The 18,546-nt window shown below is 31.9% G+C and overlaps 2 protein-coding genes across 2 annotated transcripts; both read left to right on the top strand.

Annotated features, from left to right (window-relative positions):
- Window positions 1-643: 643 nt before the first annotated feature.
- Window positions 644-6,788, top strand: LOC142624320 (sugar transport protein 13). Its single transcript, XM_075797858.1, has 5 exons — window positions 644-914; window positions 1,848-2,167; window positions 3,752-3,876; window positions 5,207-5,498; window positions 5,809-6,788. The coding sequence occupies exons 1-5, from the start codon at window positions 782-784 to the stop codon at window positions 6,520-6,522; spliced, it is 1,584 nt and encodes a 527-aa protein (XP_075653973.1). The 5' UTR covers window positions 644-781; the 3' UTR covers window positions 6,523-6,788.
- A 2,218-nt stretch (window positions 6,789-9,006) lies between these two features.
- Window positions 9,007-11,165, top strand: LOC142624058 (mavicyanin-like). The gene is made up of 2 exons (XM_075797562.1): window positions 9,007-9,264; window positions 10,323-11,165. Exons 1-2 carry the CDS (start codon window positions 9,096-9,098, stop codon window positions 10,706-10,708), a joined length of 555 nt encoding a protein of 184 aa, XP_075653677.1. The 5' UTR covers window positions 9,007-9,095; the 3' UTR covers window positions 10,709-11,165.
- Window positions 11,166-18,546: the final 7,381 nt, after the last annotated feature.

Below are 18,546 nucleotides of genomic sequence, written 5' to 3' on the forward strand. Positions count from 1 at the left end.
CTACTACATCATATCCAAGTTATTAGTTTTGTTTAGAAAATTCAGCTTTTTAAGGAAACATAATTTAATGCATTATTTATCAATTAAAAAAGTACAAATTCTCAAAATTATCCTCATTAATTTAAACTTTAATGAAAGAATAATATTGACTTTTAAATTAAGTAAAGGGAAAATACATTATTGAATATGTGTACTTTTTTTTCACATGAATTGTGAGTTCCACTATAAGTGAAAGAAAGAAGTACACATTTATGACACTTCAGAAGTATTCAATAATTTATTAATTATTGTTAAAGAATACCTCATTTTAAAACATCTTAAAAATAAAATAAAAGACCAACAATTAAAAAAAAGGAAGTAGTAGTATTTAAACATATTAAAGTGTTTTTCTCCGGAAAAAAAAAAATTGTGTATTATTCATTTATTCTTATAAAAAAAACATAATTGTGTATTACCCCAAAAAAAAAAAAATCACGAAAATTAGTTTAGGGGGTTGACTAGTCAGCCACAACTAAGAATATACCCACCGTTGGAGACTGCCACGTCGAAAGATCAAACGGTGGTGCCCACTAAATATTGAAGCATCGTCCACTCTCTCTTCACTTTTTCCTCTATATAAAGAGCTACAAGCCCTCTGTCATTAACACACACATATAATCCATTCCGTATACTCCATAGTCCTAAGCTCCATTCTTCTTCTTCTTCTTTTCTCTAAACCTTTGTATGTTTGGATTACTCCAAGCCAAACCATTTGATATATAACTCAGACACATACACAACCATGGCCGGAGGATTCGGTCCAACAGGTGGTGGCGGCACGGAGTTTGAGGCCAAAATCACACCTATTGTCATCATTTCCTGCATAATGGCCGCCACCGGTGGTCTCATGTTTGGTTACGATGTTGGTGTTTCTGGTAATTATAATTACCTTCTCCATTTATTACTATACCCTGTTTTTTGTTTTATACAGAATTTAACTATAATTTTTTTTTTTTTACGTTCTTGCATAGTCCCATATATATAATAATATATATATAATATTAGATCTTGTTGAATATGTATTTTGGGAGATTAGAACTGCTTTATTTTTTCGTTAAAATCTGGCTTTTTGAGAGACAAGAAATTGCTTTGCTCAGCGTTTCCAAGAACCAGGCAAAGACACTTTCATGATTATCTATCAGCTACATGAGTAACCTACATAACCTACATATATTTATTTTTGTATGAAGAAAATAACTGATGAAAAACTTGTATTTGTTTATTTGTTGCTTTTCTTTTAGAGATTACTTTAAGAAAATAATTCGTTCTTGTTATGTATGAAAAATTATTAGTGACTGTGAGAGTTTTTAGTTTAAATTTTTTTTTAAAAAAAACCTTCACTTTTTAAGGTGGGATCTCACTGAATTACATCACATTTAAGATCTGATAACTTTTTCTTTTTTTTACTTCCACATGAGAGTTTGGTGAGCTTATTAATTACCCAAAAAAGAAGAAAAAGAAATATTTTTTATCCATCTTTCAGGTTCTGAATCTGTGACTAAATACAGAAAGTGGGTGATGGAAAAGCAAAAGCTTTTTCTCTCCCGCCAAAGTGGGAAAACAGAGCAATATTTTTCTCAATAAGGAAAGAGGGTATTTTGGGAATTTCACATAGTTATTCATCATGAAAGCCGTTGACCCATTTGTTTGGTTTTTCAATCCGAGCATAATGACCGATTGAATTTTGTTGTTACCAAAGCCTGAAACCTGTGTACCATGTGCTCAAATTTTCCAGTTCTTCATAAAATTACACTTATATACCCTTCCCAATTAGCACTAATTTTTTTTAATTGTTAATTTGATTGTAGGTGGTGTTACTTCTATGCCTTCCTTCTTGAAAAAGTTTTTCCCAGTGGTTTATGAGAAGACTCAGCAAAATCAGGACAGTAATTACTGCAAATATGATAATCAAAATTTGCAATTGTTCACATCATCGTTGTACCTTGCCGGTTTAACGGCGACGTTTTTCGCGTCCTACACGACTCGAAAGCTCGGCCGTAGGATAACCATGTTGATTGCTGGGGTTTTCTTCTTAATTGGGACAGCTTTTAACGCTGCAGCCCAAGATCTTGCCATGCTCATTATTGGTAGAATCTTGCTTGGTTGTGGAGTTGGTTTTGCTAATCAGGTTTGTTTGATAACCTATTCACTATGTTATGTATATAATTATAGTCATTTTAGGCTTAATTACACTATTTTGATATATAAAGTATAGAGTATAAGTAATTTTTGTCTTTGATATTTAAAGTGATTGTTTTTACCATAAACTTGCATGTCATCATTGCATTAGTTAGATACAATAAAGACAATTAATTTTATAGGTTGTTGAGGTACTAAATTGATTTTTAAAAGGTTTATTTAGGGATTGTAAACAATTATTTTAAGTTTATCGAGAACTAAATTCGGTCACTTTAAATTTCAAGGGCTAATAAACCTTGTCATTTTTTAAATTAAATGAAAAAAAATTATGCCAAGGCAATTTTAGAGGGAGGTACGCTCATGAGGCAAGGCAAAATATGGACTTAAATATCAACGTCATTTTCTTTTCAATACATGTTAATTTGTCAAATATACATTGCTCTAAAGTTTCAACCATAATATTCTTTAAATTGTATATGATGATGATGACGACTTGGTGATATATAATAACATTATGTGGGTGAGGCAGTTTTGGAAGTTAGGAGTAAAATACAGGCTTATTTAATACTGTTGTAGTCTTGTGTAATTCTTTTCTTTGAAGAAATATATACAAAAATTAGAAATTAAAAGAGGAAGAAGAAAAATAAAGTTACAATAGGAAAGGGGGGCCAATGCTTTGGTGGGGGATAATAACCCATGAGCTGCAATTGGATCAAACACATGCTCATGATCAATACGCTAGAGAAGTTACGAAAGTTACATGTCTTCTTTTTGTAAACACAAGTCAAAATCATCCACAAGTTTTTCCAACTCTTTTTTGCTTTATATGTTACATATATATTCCAGAACATGAGGTCAAGATAAGGACTTTGTTGTATCTTTCCCTGGCCTTAGCTTAAGAAACAATATATAATAAATACCATTTCCTTGGATTAATTCTGAGAAAGCCAGCCGACTCCAAACAAAGACTAAACCCCAGTTTCTTTGTATCTTCCTTTTATGCTATAGATGTCAATTTCCTTTCTAAAAGTCCTTGGTTTTTTATGTGAAATAACGTGACGTTTTGGACCTTTTTTTTTCCTTCTGACTCTCTTGTCTTCGCTTGTGTTTGGCATGTATTTTTAATACTCTAATTCTTATCTTTGTGATTATTTGGACCTTAACATCAACTGCTCAATTAGGCCGTAGCTGGGGTACGTAGAAAGTGATCCTAAGTTGATTCTGTAGGTGACAAATTATATATATTTTATGAACTATGACAAATAATTACTTTATTAGTAGTGCGATAACATTCTTAAAATTTGAAAATAAAATAAATAAAAATGCAAGTTGTCATGTATTCACAAACATATGCTCGGATCACCAATATAATTTAATTGTTTTTGGTAGATATTTTAATTGCCAGGAGGTAGAAGGAATCTAATTTAAGCAATGAAATTAAAAATTCAAGTTGACCCATAAATTATAATTAAAGGTCTAGGGCATGTGCAAGCTAAGAAGGGCCAGGTGAATTTGTTGAATATCTTCATAAATTATTGCTCTAATAAGTTGCACTATTCTCAATGTGTGACAGGCGGTTCCACTGTTTCTTTCTGAGATTGCACCAACAAGAATACGTGGAGGTTTGAACATTTTATTTCAACTCAATGTCACAATCGGCATTCTCTTTGCCAACCTTGTCAATTACGGAACTGCTAAGTAAGTCTAATTCTTATTCATTATTCTCTCAAAAAAAAAAAAAATCTCATTCATTAAAAAACAGAAAAATCTTACCCCAGATTTTTACATTATATTATGCCTAGAGTGAAGCTATTATTGGTAGTAAAATAATAAGATTCCTTGACATATAAAAATTACGTATAAACAACCAACTTTGGCCGCTGTTCAAATAATTTAGCAGTTAAAGAGTGTACACACTACACGTACACACTACACGTATACCCCTTGGCTTAGATCACTTATCAATGGTCAATATTGAATAAAGGGCAATAATGCAATAAACCAGTTCAAATTTGAAGATTACTTTGACTTCTCTTCCTCGGTTAGCTCACCAAAACGATTCCTTGACAATTGAAATTGAGATTTCAGCTGCAATATCTTATGGTCAATGAATGCACTGCCGACCTATTAAAAGAAGTGTGTTTATTTTGAACCTAAAGGGCAGAACCTTGTATTTTGGATGAATTCTAGAACTAGGTTATCTTGCCACTGATGATTGGTCACTACTTTTCCCCTAATTTCTTTACTAAAAAGATTGTTTAATCCTAATTTTTCATGAGGTCAAGTTATTGAGCCATCAAACATTGTTGTTAGCACAAGTATCGTATTAATTAGGCATATCTACCCCCCATATAGTCAAATATGCTATTAATTGACTTGTTAGACAAAATTAGAGTGTAGGAATAGTTCCATTGTTCTTGGTAAACTGAATAAGCATTATAATTTGAGTATATGGCTAAACATTTATGGTAGTAAATTAACTTTAAAGTGATTACCAATAATTTTTTTTTTTAAACTTTAGTGTGCGTTTGAATTGGGATAAAAAATTAAAAGTTATTTTACTATTCATCTTATTTTTGCTACTATTTATGGCCTTACTACACATTTTGATACTATTCACAGTGTACTATTTCAACTTTTACCTTTATTTACCGTACTTTCAATAATAAGTTTTTAGTTTCAGCAAAATAAACAATATCCAAACACACCCTTAAAATGACTTTAATTTGTATTTAGAAATGCTTGTTTTTGTAACACCTTACATCCCATACTCTATTCTCATTACCGTGCATTTACTTGTGTGACCTTTAGTCCTTAACTTCCCAAATGGTCTCCTTTTAGAAGATGAATTTGTAATTTTATATGTGCAATTTTTGTGCACAACAAATGAAATGGTTTGCTTTCAAAGGGAGACAGAACTGAACCCTTAATAATTTAGATCAATATTTTTTATATTTTGTTTTGCTTCCAAATGTTCTGGCTTTGTTTGTTGCCAACACTCATTTAATGTTTTTCCATGCAACTACAGAATCCATGGGGGTTGGGGTTGGAGAGTGTCACTGGGTCTGGCTGGCATTCCTGCGGGACTCCTAACTGTGGGGGCTCTCTTCGTGGTAGATACTCCTAACAGTCTCATAGAACGTGGTCACTTGGATGAAGGAAAAGCTGTGCTTAAAAGAATCCGAGGCACTGATAATGTCGAACCTGAATACTTGGAACTTGTTGAGGCAAGCCGTGTGGCTAAAGAAGTCAAGCACCCCTTCAGGAATCTCCTCAAGCGTAGGAATCGTCCCCAGCTTATCATTGCAGTAGCTTTGCAGGTCAGCTCCCATTTCTCACTTTAAATTATGTATTGTACTTGTATATTAAATTACAAGCAGAACTTCGGTACAGTTCCTTAAATGTCATGCTGAAAATTTCTTAATTGAAGTCAGTCACATGGTTGCATTAACCAATTAGCCCGAGTATTCAATCATGCGGTTTATTGGTTATTGGAATCATGCAATTGATTTCAATCGTGGAACCTAAGTTACAGTATCTAAGGAAAACCATACTCAAGTTACATTGCAACATGAATTATATTTATATATCCTACTAATGTTCTCTTATTTGAATGTTTAATTACAACAGATCTTCCAGCAATTCACTGGCATCAATGCAATCATGTTTTATGCTCCAGTGCTATTCAACACTCTTGGATTTGGTGGTGATGCATCCCTATACTCAGCTGTGATAACAGGAGCTGTTAATGTCCTCTCCACCATTGTGTCTATCTACTCAGTGGACAAAGTGGGGCGTCGAATGCTCTTATTGGAAGCTGGCGTCCAAATGTTCCTTTCTCAAGTGGTGATAGCAATCATTCTAGGAATTAAGCTTAAGGACCATTCTGAAGACCTTGGCAAAGGTTATGCAATCCTTGTTGTTGTTCTGGTGTGCACATTTGTATCATCTTTTGCATGGTCTTGGGGACCTCTAGGTTGGCTCATCCCTAGTGAGACATTCCCACTAGAAACTCGTTCAGCTGGACAGAGTGTAACTGTGTGTGTCAACTTGGTCTTCACTTTTGTTATAGCACAAGCTTTCCTCTCAATGCTCTGCCATTTCAAGTTTGGTATCTTTTTGTTCTTCTCTGGCTGGGTTTTCATCATGTCAGTCTTTGTTCTATTTCTGCTCCCGGAGACAAAGAATATCCCAATTGAAGAGATGACTGAGAGAGTGTGGAAAAGGCACTGGTTATGGAAGAGATTTATGGATGATGACCATTATGACCATGTTGGAGCAGTTACCAATGGTGAAAAGAAAAATGGGTTCAGTAATGGATTTGATCCTTCTTCTCAGCTATAAGTGTATTTGGAAATTCCATTACTAGAACGTAGACAGTGGCGATATACTATTTTCTACTATTACTTTTTGCTATTGTTTTAGATGCTTTAGGAAAGTGCTCCTTTCTCTACTGTGTTCCCCTTGACGTGTATGGAGTTCTTGATTGCTACTGAACATTGGAACATGGGGCATAAGTTTGAGTTGCCACATTTTATAATCCTTGTATCAAATATGTTTTTAAGATTCTTTTTCTATAAAAAAATTAAAAAAAAAGAAGTTGAATCAAATGCAGTTGTTTTGACTTGTATCTGTGTTAGTCTCAAAATTGTGAGAGAGAAAATGCATATATCGGATACATAAAATAATTATTGGTTTTTTTTATAGTTTCTTCTTAAACTTGTGGTTCCAACTCCTAAGCTTTTTGGAAGCAATAAGATGTGCAATTACTAAATCACATATGTGAATTCACATCTAACATTTAGTTCAAAATTGAAAGACCATTAATATGTCTAACAAGTAAAAGAAGTACCACCAGCACTAGCAGTATCAACATTGCAATATAAAATGAAGAGCTGATTTTCAATATGGTAACGAGTTTGATACTCAAGTCCATGTAACTTCCAATAGATAAGTGTATTGAGCAAGTTTATACTTCTCCCTTGAATAAAGCAATTCAGCACAACCAAAATGAAATTATAGTGGTAGGCAATGTCATCATGGCATTGCCAAATTATTTATATTGAAAGAAGAATGCACGCCCCACCACACCAATACCCCCAAACATTCTTTGCTTTCAAGTCCTTCAACCATGGCCCTAAAAAAGTACATAATGACGATGCAAACAGCACGAGTGCTTAAAGACAACTACAACAATGCCAAATATGGATACTTCATTCTCATTAATATGAACGCTCATAATCAATGAATTTAGTCCTTTTCACTTAGATCTCAATCTTTATGTAGTGGTAGTGGCTAGAATCCGTAAAAGTTTACATTGATTCTTCAAGTAAAAGATAGAAAAACAATCACTAAAAAAATAATCATCAACAAAATTCTACTCAAAGATACTAATTTCATTTATCTATCTTTATTTTACCCAATCTTAATGGGAGAAAAAGGAAGAGAATTGAACTAGTGCTTGAGCTTCATTTTAAATTGAAAATGTAAGATCACATTTCTTGATTATTGAACTCAGTTAGAGTCTTGATACCATATTAGAATTGAGAAGGAATTCTCAATACATTAACGCGTATAAAACTGTATAAGGGACTATCTTTATGTAGGTAGTAATATAAATGTTCTGACAAGTAATATAAGTACCATACAAGTATATTACGATGGACTTGTAGCCCATTGGACTTATGTAATAACATTGACCATTTGCTTGAGAAGGACAAAGGGAATGGAATGGATCTTTAAATGACAATCCTTCTGCTCCTTGATTTGGTAGTTTAGTGAGAAGAAATTGAATAGTTAGAGAGAATGTTCATTCTATTATATTCCCCTTTAAACATTTATTCTTGTATATGGGTGGTACACTCATTACCTCCATTTCCTTTAAACATTCATTCTTGTATATGGGTGGTACACTCATTACCTCAATGAAAAGGAGGTTACATACTAATTTATTTCAAACATAGTAGAAAAATACACCATATTTATTATTATTTCATTCCATTTCATCTTTGCATTAACTCCCAAGCATGCCAATGATCTTTAGGTTAACTATCACTTTCTTATGTTTTAAATGAAGATGTTTAAGGTTTGAATCTTTCTCCACTAGCTTCTTTGAAATATAAAAATAAAAAGCATCACCGCGCACTATTGGTGCGGTGGTCACTCCACAAGTATAAATGCTTGTGGGGTGTTAGGAGGCAAAGGTCGGGGTTCAAGTCTCCAGGAGGGCGATTTACACACATATACACTTAGATTAGGCTAGAGTAGAAATTTTATCTTGTATAAAAAAAAATAATAATAAAATAAAAATCATTTTCAACATAAGCGAATTACTGACCCTAATTAAGAACATGAAATATATTAGTCAATCAACCAAAAACCCAGTTACAAAAAAGAAAAAGAAAAAGAAAAAAGTGAGGAGTACCCAATGGAAAAGTGAAGAATGAAGTGCAAATTCTATAGAGACTGAATCATGACTGTTATGGAAAATTAGATAACAAAACCTTATGCTATATTTGGAAGTTCACAAGCATTCAGATTTTGTAAATTGAATTGTGTAGTTTGTTAGGTGACAGTGATATCACTCTGTTTGATGGAAAAATTATTATTTCATCAAACTAAATAAAAACAAAAAGGATGAATGCTCCAAAAGAGTTGCTCAAAATTTTCAAATTAGGACCCAGCCATTGGGCCACTATGATCTGTTTTTCACTAAAAGAGGTGTTCTTTATAATAAACAAAAAAGTATAGGGGACCAAACTCTAAAGTGACTTTCTCAAAAGTTCCAACCACCATCCTACAAAGCCAGGAGGTCCAAAAGATTTATAAACACACAGCATCTCCAACTCTTACAACCCAACCTCGACCTAAAGTACACATATTCAGTCCCTTTCTTCCAGAGCCTATAATACATACCAATGGCTTTGGTGGAGAGAGCCTTTGTTCTTTTCATGGTGATGGCCTTTGTGCATGTGTCCAATGCAGCTGTGTACAAGGTTGGGGACTCTGCAGGTTGGACCACCCTTGGTAACATAAACTACAAGCAGTGGGCTGCTATTAAGACCTTTGAAGTTGGTGACATTATCCGTAAGTTTTTCTTTTTCTTCATAATTCATAGTTGAATTCTCTTTTCATGTTTGGTTCTTTGTAGTTTGTGGGAATTGGGTCTCGCTAGCTCCTCTGATAGTTGGATGTTCATTTATGTCTTATCATGTCTTAAGCTTTCTTCCCCACAAACGCAAATTTATGGTGTAAGATTAAAAGAATGCTTTTTTTGGTGTGAAATTTCTCTCTAGCTAGTAGCTTGTGCCCTGATTTTTCTCAAAATAAGTGTTAAACAAGCTTTTTTACAATTGCTTACATTATAAGTATAACATTGTTGTCAATTACTTTCCATTACTTTTTTTTTTTTGGTCCAAATCTCTTGAAAGAACATTGTCTCTTTCTATGGTTGTATTTTGCTTTGGCTTTAAGTGACCTCAATCTATTAGTGAGTGCTCCAGCCACTGCCTAAAACTGTAGGCACTACTAGGCATAATCTCGCCAACATGTCTAATAGTGGTTTCCTCACTAAAAAAGGAGGAAAGTAATTGCATCACAGTTGACACGTATCCATCATCATATGACTAACACTAACCATCACAACAATACAACATCAATGATCAAGCTTCCGTTGGGATTTCATGATGGGGTCTGCCATATACTGCATGGACATCTTGGCCCCCACATGAATAGACAGTCCTGTTTCCACCAACTCGTGCATACTTTCATGATGATAGCTTCCACTTTTGAATACAATTATTACTTTGTGAGTGACCCACCACCACCGCCACCATTCATTTTTCACTAATTAACTTGTTTGTCTCTGCAATTGTACCGAAAATAGTGCTACAATTGGGACACTTTCTGGTATGAGAGAAATGGATTTTTATTATAGACCTATTGTAAAATCCAAATTGCCATTCTCAAAGAAATTCAAGCATCTACACAAGGATCTTTAAAGCAAGAGTTTTATATTTGTCAATTGGAAAATGTGCTAAAGTTATTATTAATTTTATTACAAAGTTTTTATAATAGCTGAGCTTTTGGTGTTTAAATGTAACATTTTTTTTGTGTGTGTGTATTTTCTATTGATTTTGTATCAGGTTTTGAGTACAATGCACAATTTCACAATGTGATGCGAGTAACGCATGCAATGTACAAGACATGCAATACATCAGCACCTTTGGCCACTTATACCACTGGAAATGACTCCATTACTATCACCACTCGTGGTCACCACTTCTTTTTCTGTGGTGTACCTGGCCACTGTCAAGCTGGACAGAAGGTTGACATTAATGTGCCTCGCAATATTTCAAGTACTGCTGTAACTCCATCTGCATTGATCTCTCCTAAGTCTCCTTCAGCTCCTTCTGCACTTGCTCCTTCTCCTAATAAGGCTGCTCCTACATTGAATACTCTCAAGGGTGGTTTTGGTATGCTTGGGTTTGCTATGGCATTTCTTGCACTTTTTGCTTCTGGCTGTGCTTAATCAGGAGTGTCTTACTTTGGGTTCTGAGGCCTTTTTGAGAATTTTGTTGTTTTATTTCTTTTTTTGGCTGAGGGAATTATATAGAATGTAAAAGTATTGCGACTTTCATTGAATAGATCATATACAAACATATATTGAAAATCAGTCAACAAAATTCGTTCCTGCCAACTGGGGGCTACCTCTCTGTTGGTCTCACGGATTGATCTCTTGTTGTCACTAAGAAACAAAACATGGGTGAATCCAAAGTTCCTGGCCTACATGGCAGCAACTACCATTGCTTCCTGGATGGCACTGAAGGTTGAGGATCCATAGGAAAATTATTATGTATACTTAATACAACAAAGTAATACTCCCGAATAAAATGAAAAAAAGTCACGGGAATGAAATGAAAAAAATATCGGTCAATAAATATATTTATCGAGTGTATAGATTTTTCGCTCATTTGCTTTTTAGTCTTATTTCTCTCTTTTGAAACCTCTCCTGCTCCTTTGCTTCTTTCTCACTGTCGCCTGCACGATGGTGCAGACAATTCTTGTTCCAATTAGCGTCGCCAGTTCTGTAATTGGAATTTACTCCTATTATAATGTTTTAAAGGTGCGGACGAATAACAATAGCGCATTTGACTAATTAAATTTAAGGTAAGATTCACCATTCACGTGAAGTTTTAAAGGTGCAGACGAAGAACAATAGCACATTAGACTAATTAAATTTAAGGTAAGATTCAGCATTCACGGGATGGCATATAACTTATTATTAGTTTTTTTCTAATATTTTAATAATTATTGCCAAAAATCTTATAACTTAACTGGTTGACACTTTTTTAACAGGGATATCCACGGTTCAAATCCTTTACCCTCAACTATTGATGTATAAAAAAATTTATTTCAACAATTTTCCTTGTAAAAATAATAATATTTAGTTATTTTATAAACAAAATAGAAAGACACTAAAGTAACGTAGTGATTTGATCATATATATATATGTGTGTGTGTGTATGTATTTACAAATTGAAAATTGAATGACATAACGGCTAATATAGATAAGCATCTTTCATGCCTACTAAAAAAATTGAAAATATCCTTCAATTATTATTATTATTTTTTTTATATTCTTGTTTGTGCTACTAATTTTTTTTTGGACATTGTTTCAATTATTGCAAAAATAATTAAATTTGAGCAAGAATACCATATTTCAAATCAATTGTTTCTCTCATAAAAAAATCAATTGTTCTCGTATAAATCTTTGAAAAATGATATTAAATTTCATTATGCTTAAAATAATTAATATAACAAAATAAACATATTTATTCTATAAGTAATCTTTCTAATTACATAGAATAAATAATACAATGTTAGTTCCACACACACACATATTACATGTCACTAAAAGAAGTTAGGAAATTTAAACGGTTAAAATTAATTTTAGTGAATTCAAATTTTTTTACTTTTTTATGGTTTTTGCATCAATAGTTTTAAAGCAACTAAACATGAGAAAGAACGTCATATTCCAAATTTATTATTATTATCCCAACTAAAAATTATTTCTTATAAATAATTTGTAAGTGCACAATTGCGCCTGGACCCAAGGACAAACGTGAGCTCAGGCCTAATGAGCCTTAAACAATCAAATTTGTAGAGTGTAGATTCGAAATCTAATTTAGTAGTGTTGGAAGCTAGATAAAAAGACTAGACTGTTAAAGTATTTGCAAACAATAAACAAGTATGACAAAGGAACCTCCTCGGACGTAAGCCGAGGACGATTTATATATTATCTCTCTCTTTTGTTCAAAGATTACAGTTCTTAGTTCTTCTCCAGCTAGCTCTCCCTTTTCCCTTTCTTTACTCTCTTCTTAAATATTTCTTCTTCCCTCGTTGTCCACGTGTCCCACCAATCTTGTCCTCTCCCTCCACCACCTTCCTAAAGTCCTTAAATAATAGCAGGAAGGTGGAATTCTACTGTTCAGGGGTCACTTCTCCATTAATGCGGCCAGGGAGGTAGGTGCAAGATCTTTAATGTGGAGGTAGCAGCCTTTTTCTCAGATATTTCTCTCACACCGTTGTGTCTAGAGGGTACTTGGATCCCCCTCTTAACCAACAGTTTTTCCAAAACTCTGCCTTGATCTTTTTAGTGAATCCCAAGGTCATCGCGGGTCTGTCCGAGGAGAGATTCGTCCGAGGAGAGATTTGTCCGAGGACAAATCCTCGGACTCTCGCTCTGTGGGCCGACTTATAGTTCTAAAGGCCTTTGGTCAAAAGCGGACTGGCACCCGTCAACAAAGCCCAAGACCCAAATAATTGTTCAGGTTTCTTTTACTCCCCACATAATTAATACAGAACTATAGGTAATTAATATATGCATTTACTCTAATGACTAATTTGATGAACTAATACTTTGATATAAATGCAAACCTTGTTGAAGTAAAAGCCTAAATAAAATGAATCTCAAATAATTCACTACACTACATGGCACAACCTCATACTCTTCAACATGAGATATTTGCTTAATTTATATCATAACCTATATAATAAAAGTTGGGTTTAGAAGTCGTGGCTATGCCAAGTAGATACACTAAATTGAAGATTTTTTTTTTAGAATTTAAAAAAAATTAATTTAATTTTTTTTGTACTTATCTTCTTCTCCTATAATTTCTAAATTGATAAAAATCTTAATTTGATTACAATTCAAACTCTTTAGCTAATCCTTTTATTATTATAATTTATAAGTTGATAAAAAAATTTAATTTTATTACAGTTCAAACTCTTCATCCAATTTTTTTTATTTAAATTATATTACTATGTGTAAAAAAAAACACGTAAAAAAAAACATAGCAACAATCTTCATCTATTCTTTTTTTTTTAAAATTTAAATTATATTACTTCGTGTAAAAAAAAACATAATACCTGTAAAAAAAAATGTATTCAACAGCAAAATCTTCCTATTCACATGTGACTTTTTTTTTTTAGAAAATTATTGTTCATATTGATTTACCAAAAATATTTTTGGATAAAGTTAAAAAAATTGTAAATAAGGTAATAAATATTTGAGTCTAAAGTAAACACCTTCTCTTTCTTTAAAAAAAAAAGTATCTATATATAATAAATGTTTGTTCTTCTTTAAAAAAATGTTTGTTTGTTTTTTTTTTTTTTTCTGGTCATAAAAGAAAAGTTTCATTTTTTAATAAAAAAAATGTTTTCTTTTTTATTTCTATTCATATGACCTTTTTTTAGTCCGGTTTTTATGGGATTTATGAGATAGTAAGAAATAAATTGATTAGAAAGGTTAATTCCAATAGGATTTAGATTCTATATCAAATGAAACTCTACCTCTCTCTCAATATATCTCTCTATATATATATATATATATCCTTTTTGAAGTAAAGTTTATTCCAATATGTGAATGCCTAAATCCTATGACAGGTATGCATTCTTTCTTCATTATTATTTTTTTCATTTTGTTTAAGCTATTTTTCTTTAACTTCAAAAAAATTAATAAAAACTTCTCACGTACGTTTTAACCTAATTCATAATATTAAACTTTTGTACTTATTTATTCTCTTCTACAATAATTGGTTCAGGTTTTAGTTATGTACTCACACTTTTATCTCTCAATGTGATAGAGAAAACAAACAAGTTTATTCTTTTTCTAAATTTATATCTTAATTTATAATTTGTCTTAATTTCTTATTTTAAATTATGAATAATTTTGATTATATTCTTTATATTGAATGTAAATTTTTGTTTATAAGTTTTTGGTTGTGTTATATTCTTCGGAAAAAAAGAAATAAAATAAAATAAAAGAGTTTATATAAATTTGACAACAAAGCTACATAGATAAGCCTAAGAAATGTTTACTAATAATAGTTTTATTAGTAACTTTTTATTAACAAGATTTAAAAAAAAAATTGAACAGATTGATAATTTATTAACGTGATTTAAACTCTACTAAAACTTTTTTAAATGATTGGTTTAAAAAAATTTCAAAGTAATTTTCTAATTATTAACTATTATGCTCTAATTTCTAATTACCAAAACTCACAATTGAAATACTAATCTGTATGAGATACCACTTTCAAAGATTAATATCTTAGCTATTATATATTAACGTTGACTTTTTTTTTTTTAATAAAATAAGGGGTTTCTCCCTTCCTGCAAAACAGATGGATTATAACAAGAATTAGCTAGACAGGGGTAAGACTACACTACCTCATTTCTACAATAAATGTTAAATTCAAATCATTATTAATGCATATACACATGCTACACGAAGGAATGATCACAAGAATTAGCTAGACAGAGGTAAGACTACATCATCTCTTTTCTACAATAAATATTAAATTCAGATCATTTTTCATGCATATACACACATTTAGCATGCAACGCACATGACTTAAAACTTTAAGTTTAAACTTAAACTTGATAGGGTGAAACTCACTCAAGTTTCAAATTTTTAAATGTTTAATAATTTAGATTGTTCTTAATTATTGAATTGAGGTTTCACTTAATCATGATTACAATTATTGTTTTGGATGGTTTTTAACTATTAAATTTAAGGGTTTTTCATTTAAATATATGTGGTTAATTGAGCCTTAAAGTTCAATATGTTATTGAAAATCATTATATATATATATATATATATATATATATATATATGCATTTTATGATACCTTAGTTTCACATAACATGAATTCATTATGTAACTTAAAAGTAAAATATTCATTTATTTTAAGTAAATTAATAAAAAAATTACATATAAATTTTGATTAAGCCGTGCATCGCACGAGCATAATGCTAGTCTATATATATATACCGAAACCTTTGCTAGCACCACAATTTTCCACGTTAGCATCATTTAAAAAAAAAACAAAAATTCTAATTTTTTATTTCTCTAAAACCCGATAATACATAAAACCCAATAATACAAAAAAAAAAAAAAAAAAAAGCTCCTCTCTCAAACCCAATTCTTTGCCCATCTTCACTATCAATTTTCTCTCCACAACCTAGAACCACCATCAATCCTTCTCTCCCACAACTCAACGGCTCCACCTTCTCTAGCACAACTCAACAGCTCCAATCGCTCGAGTTACAAATACATCCCCAGTCTGATGAAGAGGCAACATATGGAATAAGTATGTCGAAGAAGATTGCGATGACCATTAAGTAGCTCTTTGAGATGGATTTGCTAGACTAGCTAGACTAATAGTGGTGTTCATCGGTTGCAATAAGGTTCTATCCTCATGCCCAATTATTTTGTTGTACGTATTGAATATAAATTGAATTTTTTGGATTAAGCCTGAAATTGGTGGTATATCAGATTTAGGGATTAGGTTTGCACAACATAATTAGGGGAATGATTGATTCAATTTTAATTTGAATTAAATTACATATTTTCATTCATTTTTAAGTCACTATACCATCAATCAAAATAAATATATGTGCTTTTTTTCATTCTTTGCTTTCTTTCTTTTTTTTTTTTTTCTTTCATCCTAAGATGTCAATAAGTTTCTAATTTCTAGATTACATTTTTTTTTTCAAGTTCCTCAATTTCAGCACCTATGCATCAATCAAGTTCTATTTCTTGGCTATATATGTTAGGTGTTTGACAAAAGGCCTACAAGAGTAACTATTGTACACGTATTGGAATAATAGAATAAATGAACTAGCATAAACTATTTGGTGATGGCCCATGGTCACTAAGCTGCATCTTGTTATTTAATGTGTCATTAACTCATGTATTTCTGTTTTATAACTTATATTAATGGGTGTATATTTTTTATATATGGAAAATGGGGTGTGCTAATGGGGTGAACTAACTTTTTTGTATATTTGAAGACTAGGTTGGATTATTGATGTGTAAGGCAAACAATGTTATGGTCAAGGGTGAAAGTTTTTAATTTGAATACTTTGTCTTGGCTTTTGGATCTTTTGGGCATATTTTGGTATGATTAGACAAGGTGGCTATGCATAATCCATTGTGCAATTTAGAATACTTAATATTTACATTTTCTTACTCTATGCAAATTGAGTGCATTTGATTTATGTGTAGGAACTGAGGGCAACTCAATCAAAGCACGAGAAAGAGATTTTGTGGCATATGTGAAGTTTGCCTTGGACCTAACCAATGCAATGCACCGCTAAAAATATGTGAAGTTTGCATTTGTGGCATATATATATTAAAAATTGAATGATATAGCAGCTAATGTAGATAGACATGTTTCGTGCCTACTAAAAAAATGAAAATATCCTTCAATTATTATTATTATATTTACATTCTTGATAGTGTTACTAATTTTTTTTGGAAATTGTTTCAATTATTGCAAAAACAATTAAATTTGAGCAAGAATACGATATTTCAAATCAATTGTTTCTCTCATAAAAATAAAAAAAATCAATTGTTTCTCATATAAACCTTTGAAAAGTGATATTAAATTTTCATCATGCTTAAAATAATTAATATAATAAATAAACATATTTATTCTATAAGTAATCTTTCTAATTACACAGAATAAATACTACAATGTTAGTTCCACACACACACATAATATGTCACTAAAAGAAGTTAGGAAATTTAAATAGTTAAAATTAATTTTAGTGAATTCAAAAATATTTACTTTTTTATAGTTTTTGCATCAATAGTTTTTATGGCAACTAAACATGAGAGAGAATGACATATTCTAAATTTATTATTATTAATGTAAGGACACAATTTGAGCCTGAATCCACGGACGGAAGGAAGTGGGCCTGAAAGGCCTCTTACAATAAAATTTATAGAGAGTGGACTTAAAATCTAGGTTCTAGTAATGTTTAGAAAGCAAAAATGATAGGCCTTGATCACAATGATACATTCAAGGTACTGTTTACAAGAAAAAATCCTATCTTCAAACACCAGCCGAGGATGATTTCTATTATTTCTACTCAAGATAGGATACAGTTATGGATAGTGAGGTATGCAGTATTTTTCCTCCTTTCTTCCGATCCCCTTTACTGAAGGTCCCTTCTTCCTTTTATATCCCCTCATTCTTCTCCTCTTCATCCTCCACGTCAGGGTTAGATTGCAGGTTTTAGATACTTGTCTCATCCACCTCCCCTGAAGTCTTTGGAGACAGGAGACAGGAGCCAAGTTAAACTTTGATGCTCAGATCTCACTTCCCCATTAATGCGGCCAGAATAGCAGTTACAGAGTATTCAATGCGGAGGCGGTGGTAACAGTTTTATCTTAGATATTCCACCGCCCTTCTTCTTATCTTCCATATTTACCATTTTTACCCTTACTTATAGGATTTTCTAGAACATAGCTTGTGGATGTTAACCAGCCCTTCTCCTACCTCAGCTATGTATAGGTGAAGACATAATCTTCCTCGGACTCACTCTTAGACATACTTGCTTCAGACATCATCTCTTTCTTATTTAGTATTGCTTTAGGAGTTAGCACTCATACATACTCAGACCATTCAATGTCCTCGGATTGGGCTTTTAGTCCAAAAAATACATTTGGGCCACCTCACACATATTCTTAGGCCCAATGACCCTACAATTAATATTCCAACTAAAAGTTATTTCTTATAAATAATTAATACAGAACTATAGATAATTAATACTTCGTATATGCATTACTCTAATGATTGATTCAATGAATTAATACTTTGATATAAATACAAACTTTGTTGAAGTAAAAGCCTAAATAAAAAGAATCTCAAAGAATTCTCTACATAGCACAACCTCATGCTCCCAACACGAGATATTTGCTTTTATATATATTCTCTGCTCTGCTATCTAAATATGCATTAAATGAGACATTTATCATTACATCCTACTTCCGCCAGATGTAGTTTGATACAATTC

This window comes from Castanea sativa, chromosome 2 (assembly GCF_040712315.1).
Source record: "Castanea sativa cultivar Marrone di Chiusa Pesio chromosome 2, ASM4071231v1".
NCBI classification, from domain to species: domain Eukaryota; kingdom Viridiplantae; phylum Streptophyta; class Magnoliopsida; order Fagales; family Fagaceae; genus Castanea; species Castanea sativa.

What these genes read in the sequence shown, in the direction of transcription:
- LOC142624320 (XM_075797858.1), top strand. Translation starts at nt 782, where the DNA reads ATGGCCGGAGGATTCGGTCCAACAGGTGGTGGCGGCACGGAGTTTGAG. An exon ending in GAGTTGGTTTTGCTAATCAG is followed by an intron (nt 2,168 to 3,751) that starts GTTTGTTTGATA and finishes AATGTGTGACAG; the next exon opens with GCGGTTCCACTGTTTCTTTC. An exon ending in TCATTGCAGTAGCTTTGCAG is followed by an intron (nt 5,499 to 5,808) that starts GTCAGCTCCCAT and finishes TAATTACAACAG; the next exon opens with ATCTTCCAGCAATTCACTGG.
- LOC142624058 (XM_075797562.1), top strand. Translation starts at nt 9,096, where the DNA reads ATGGCTTTGGTGGAGAGAGCCTTTGTTCTTTTCATGGTGATGGCCTTT. An exon ending in TGAAGTTGGTGACATTATCC is followed by an intron (nt 9,265 to 10,322) that starts GTAAGTTTTTCT and finishes ATTTTGTATCAG; the next exon opens with GTTTTGAGTACAATGCACAA.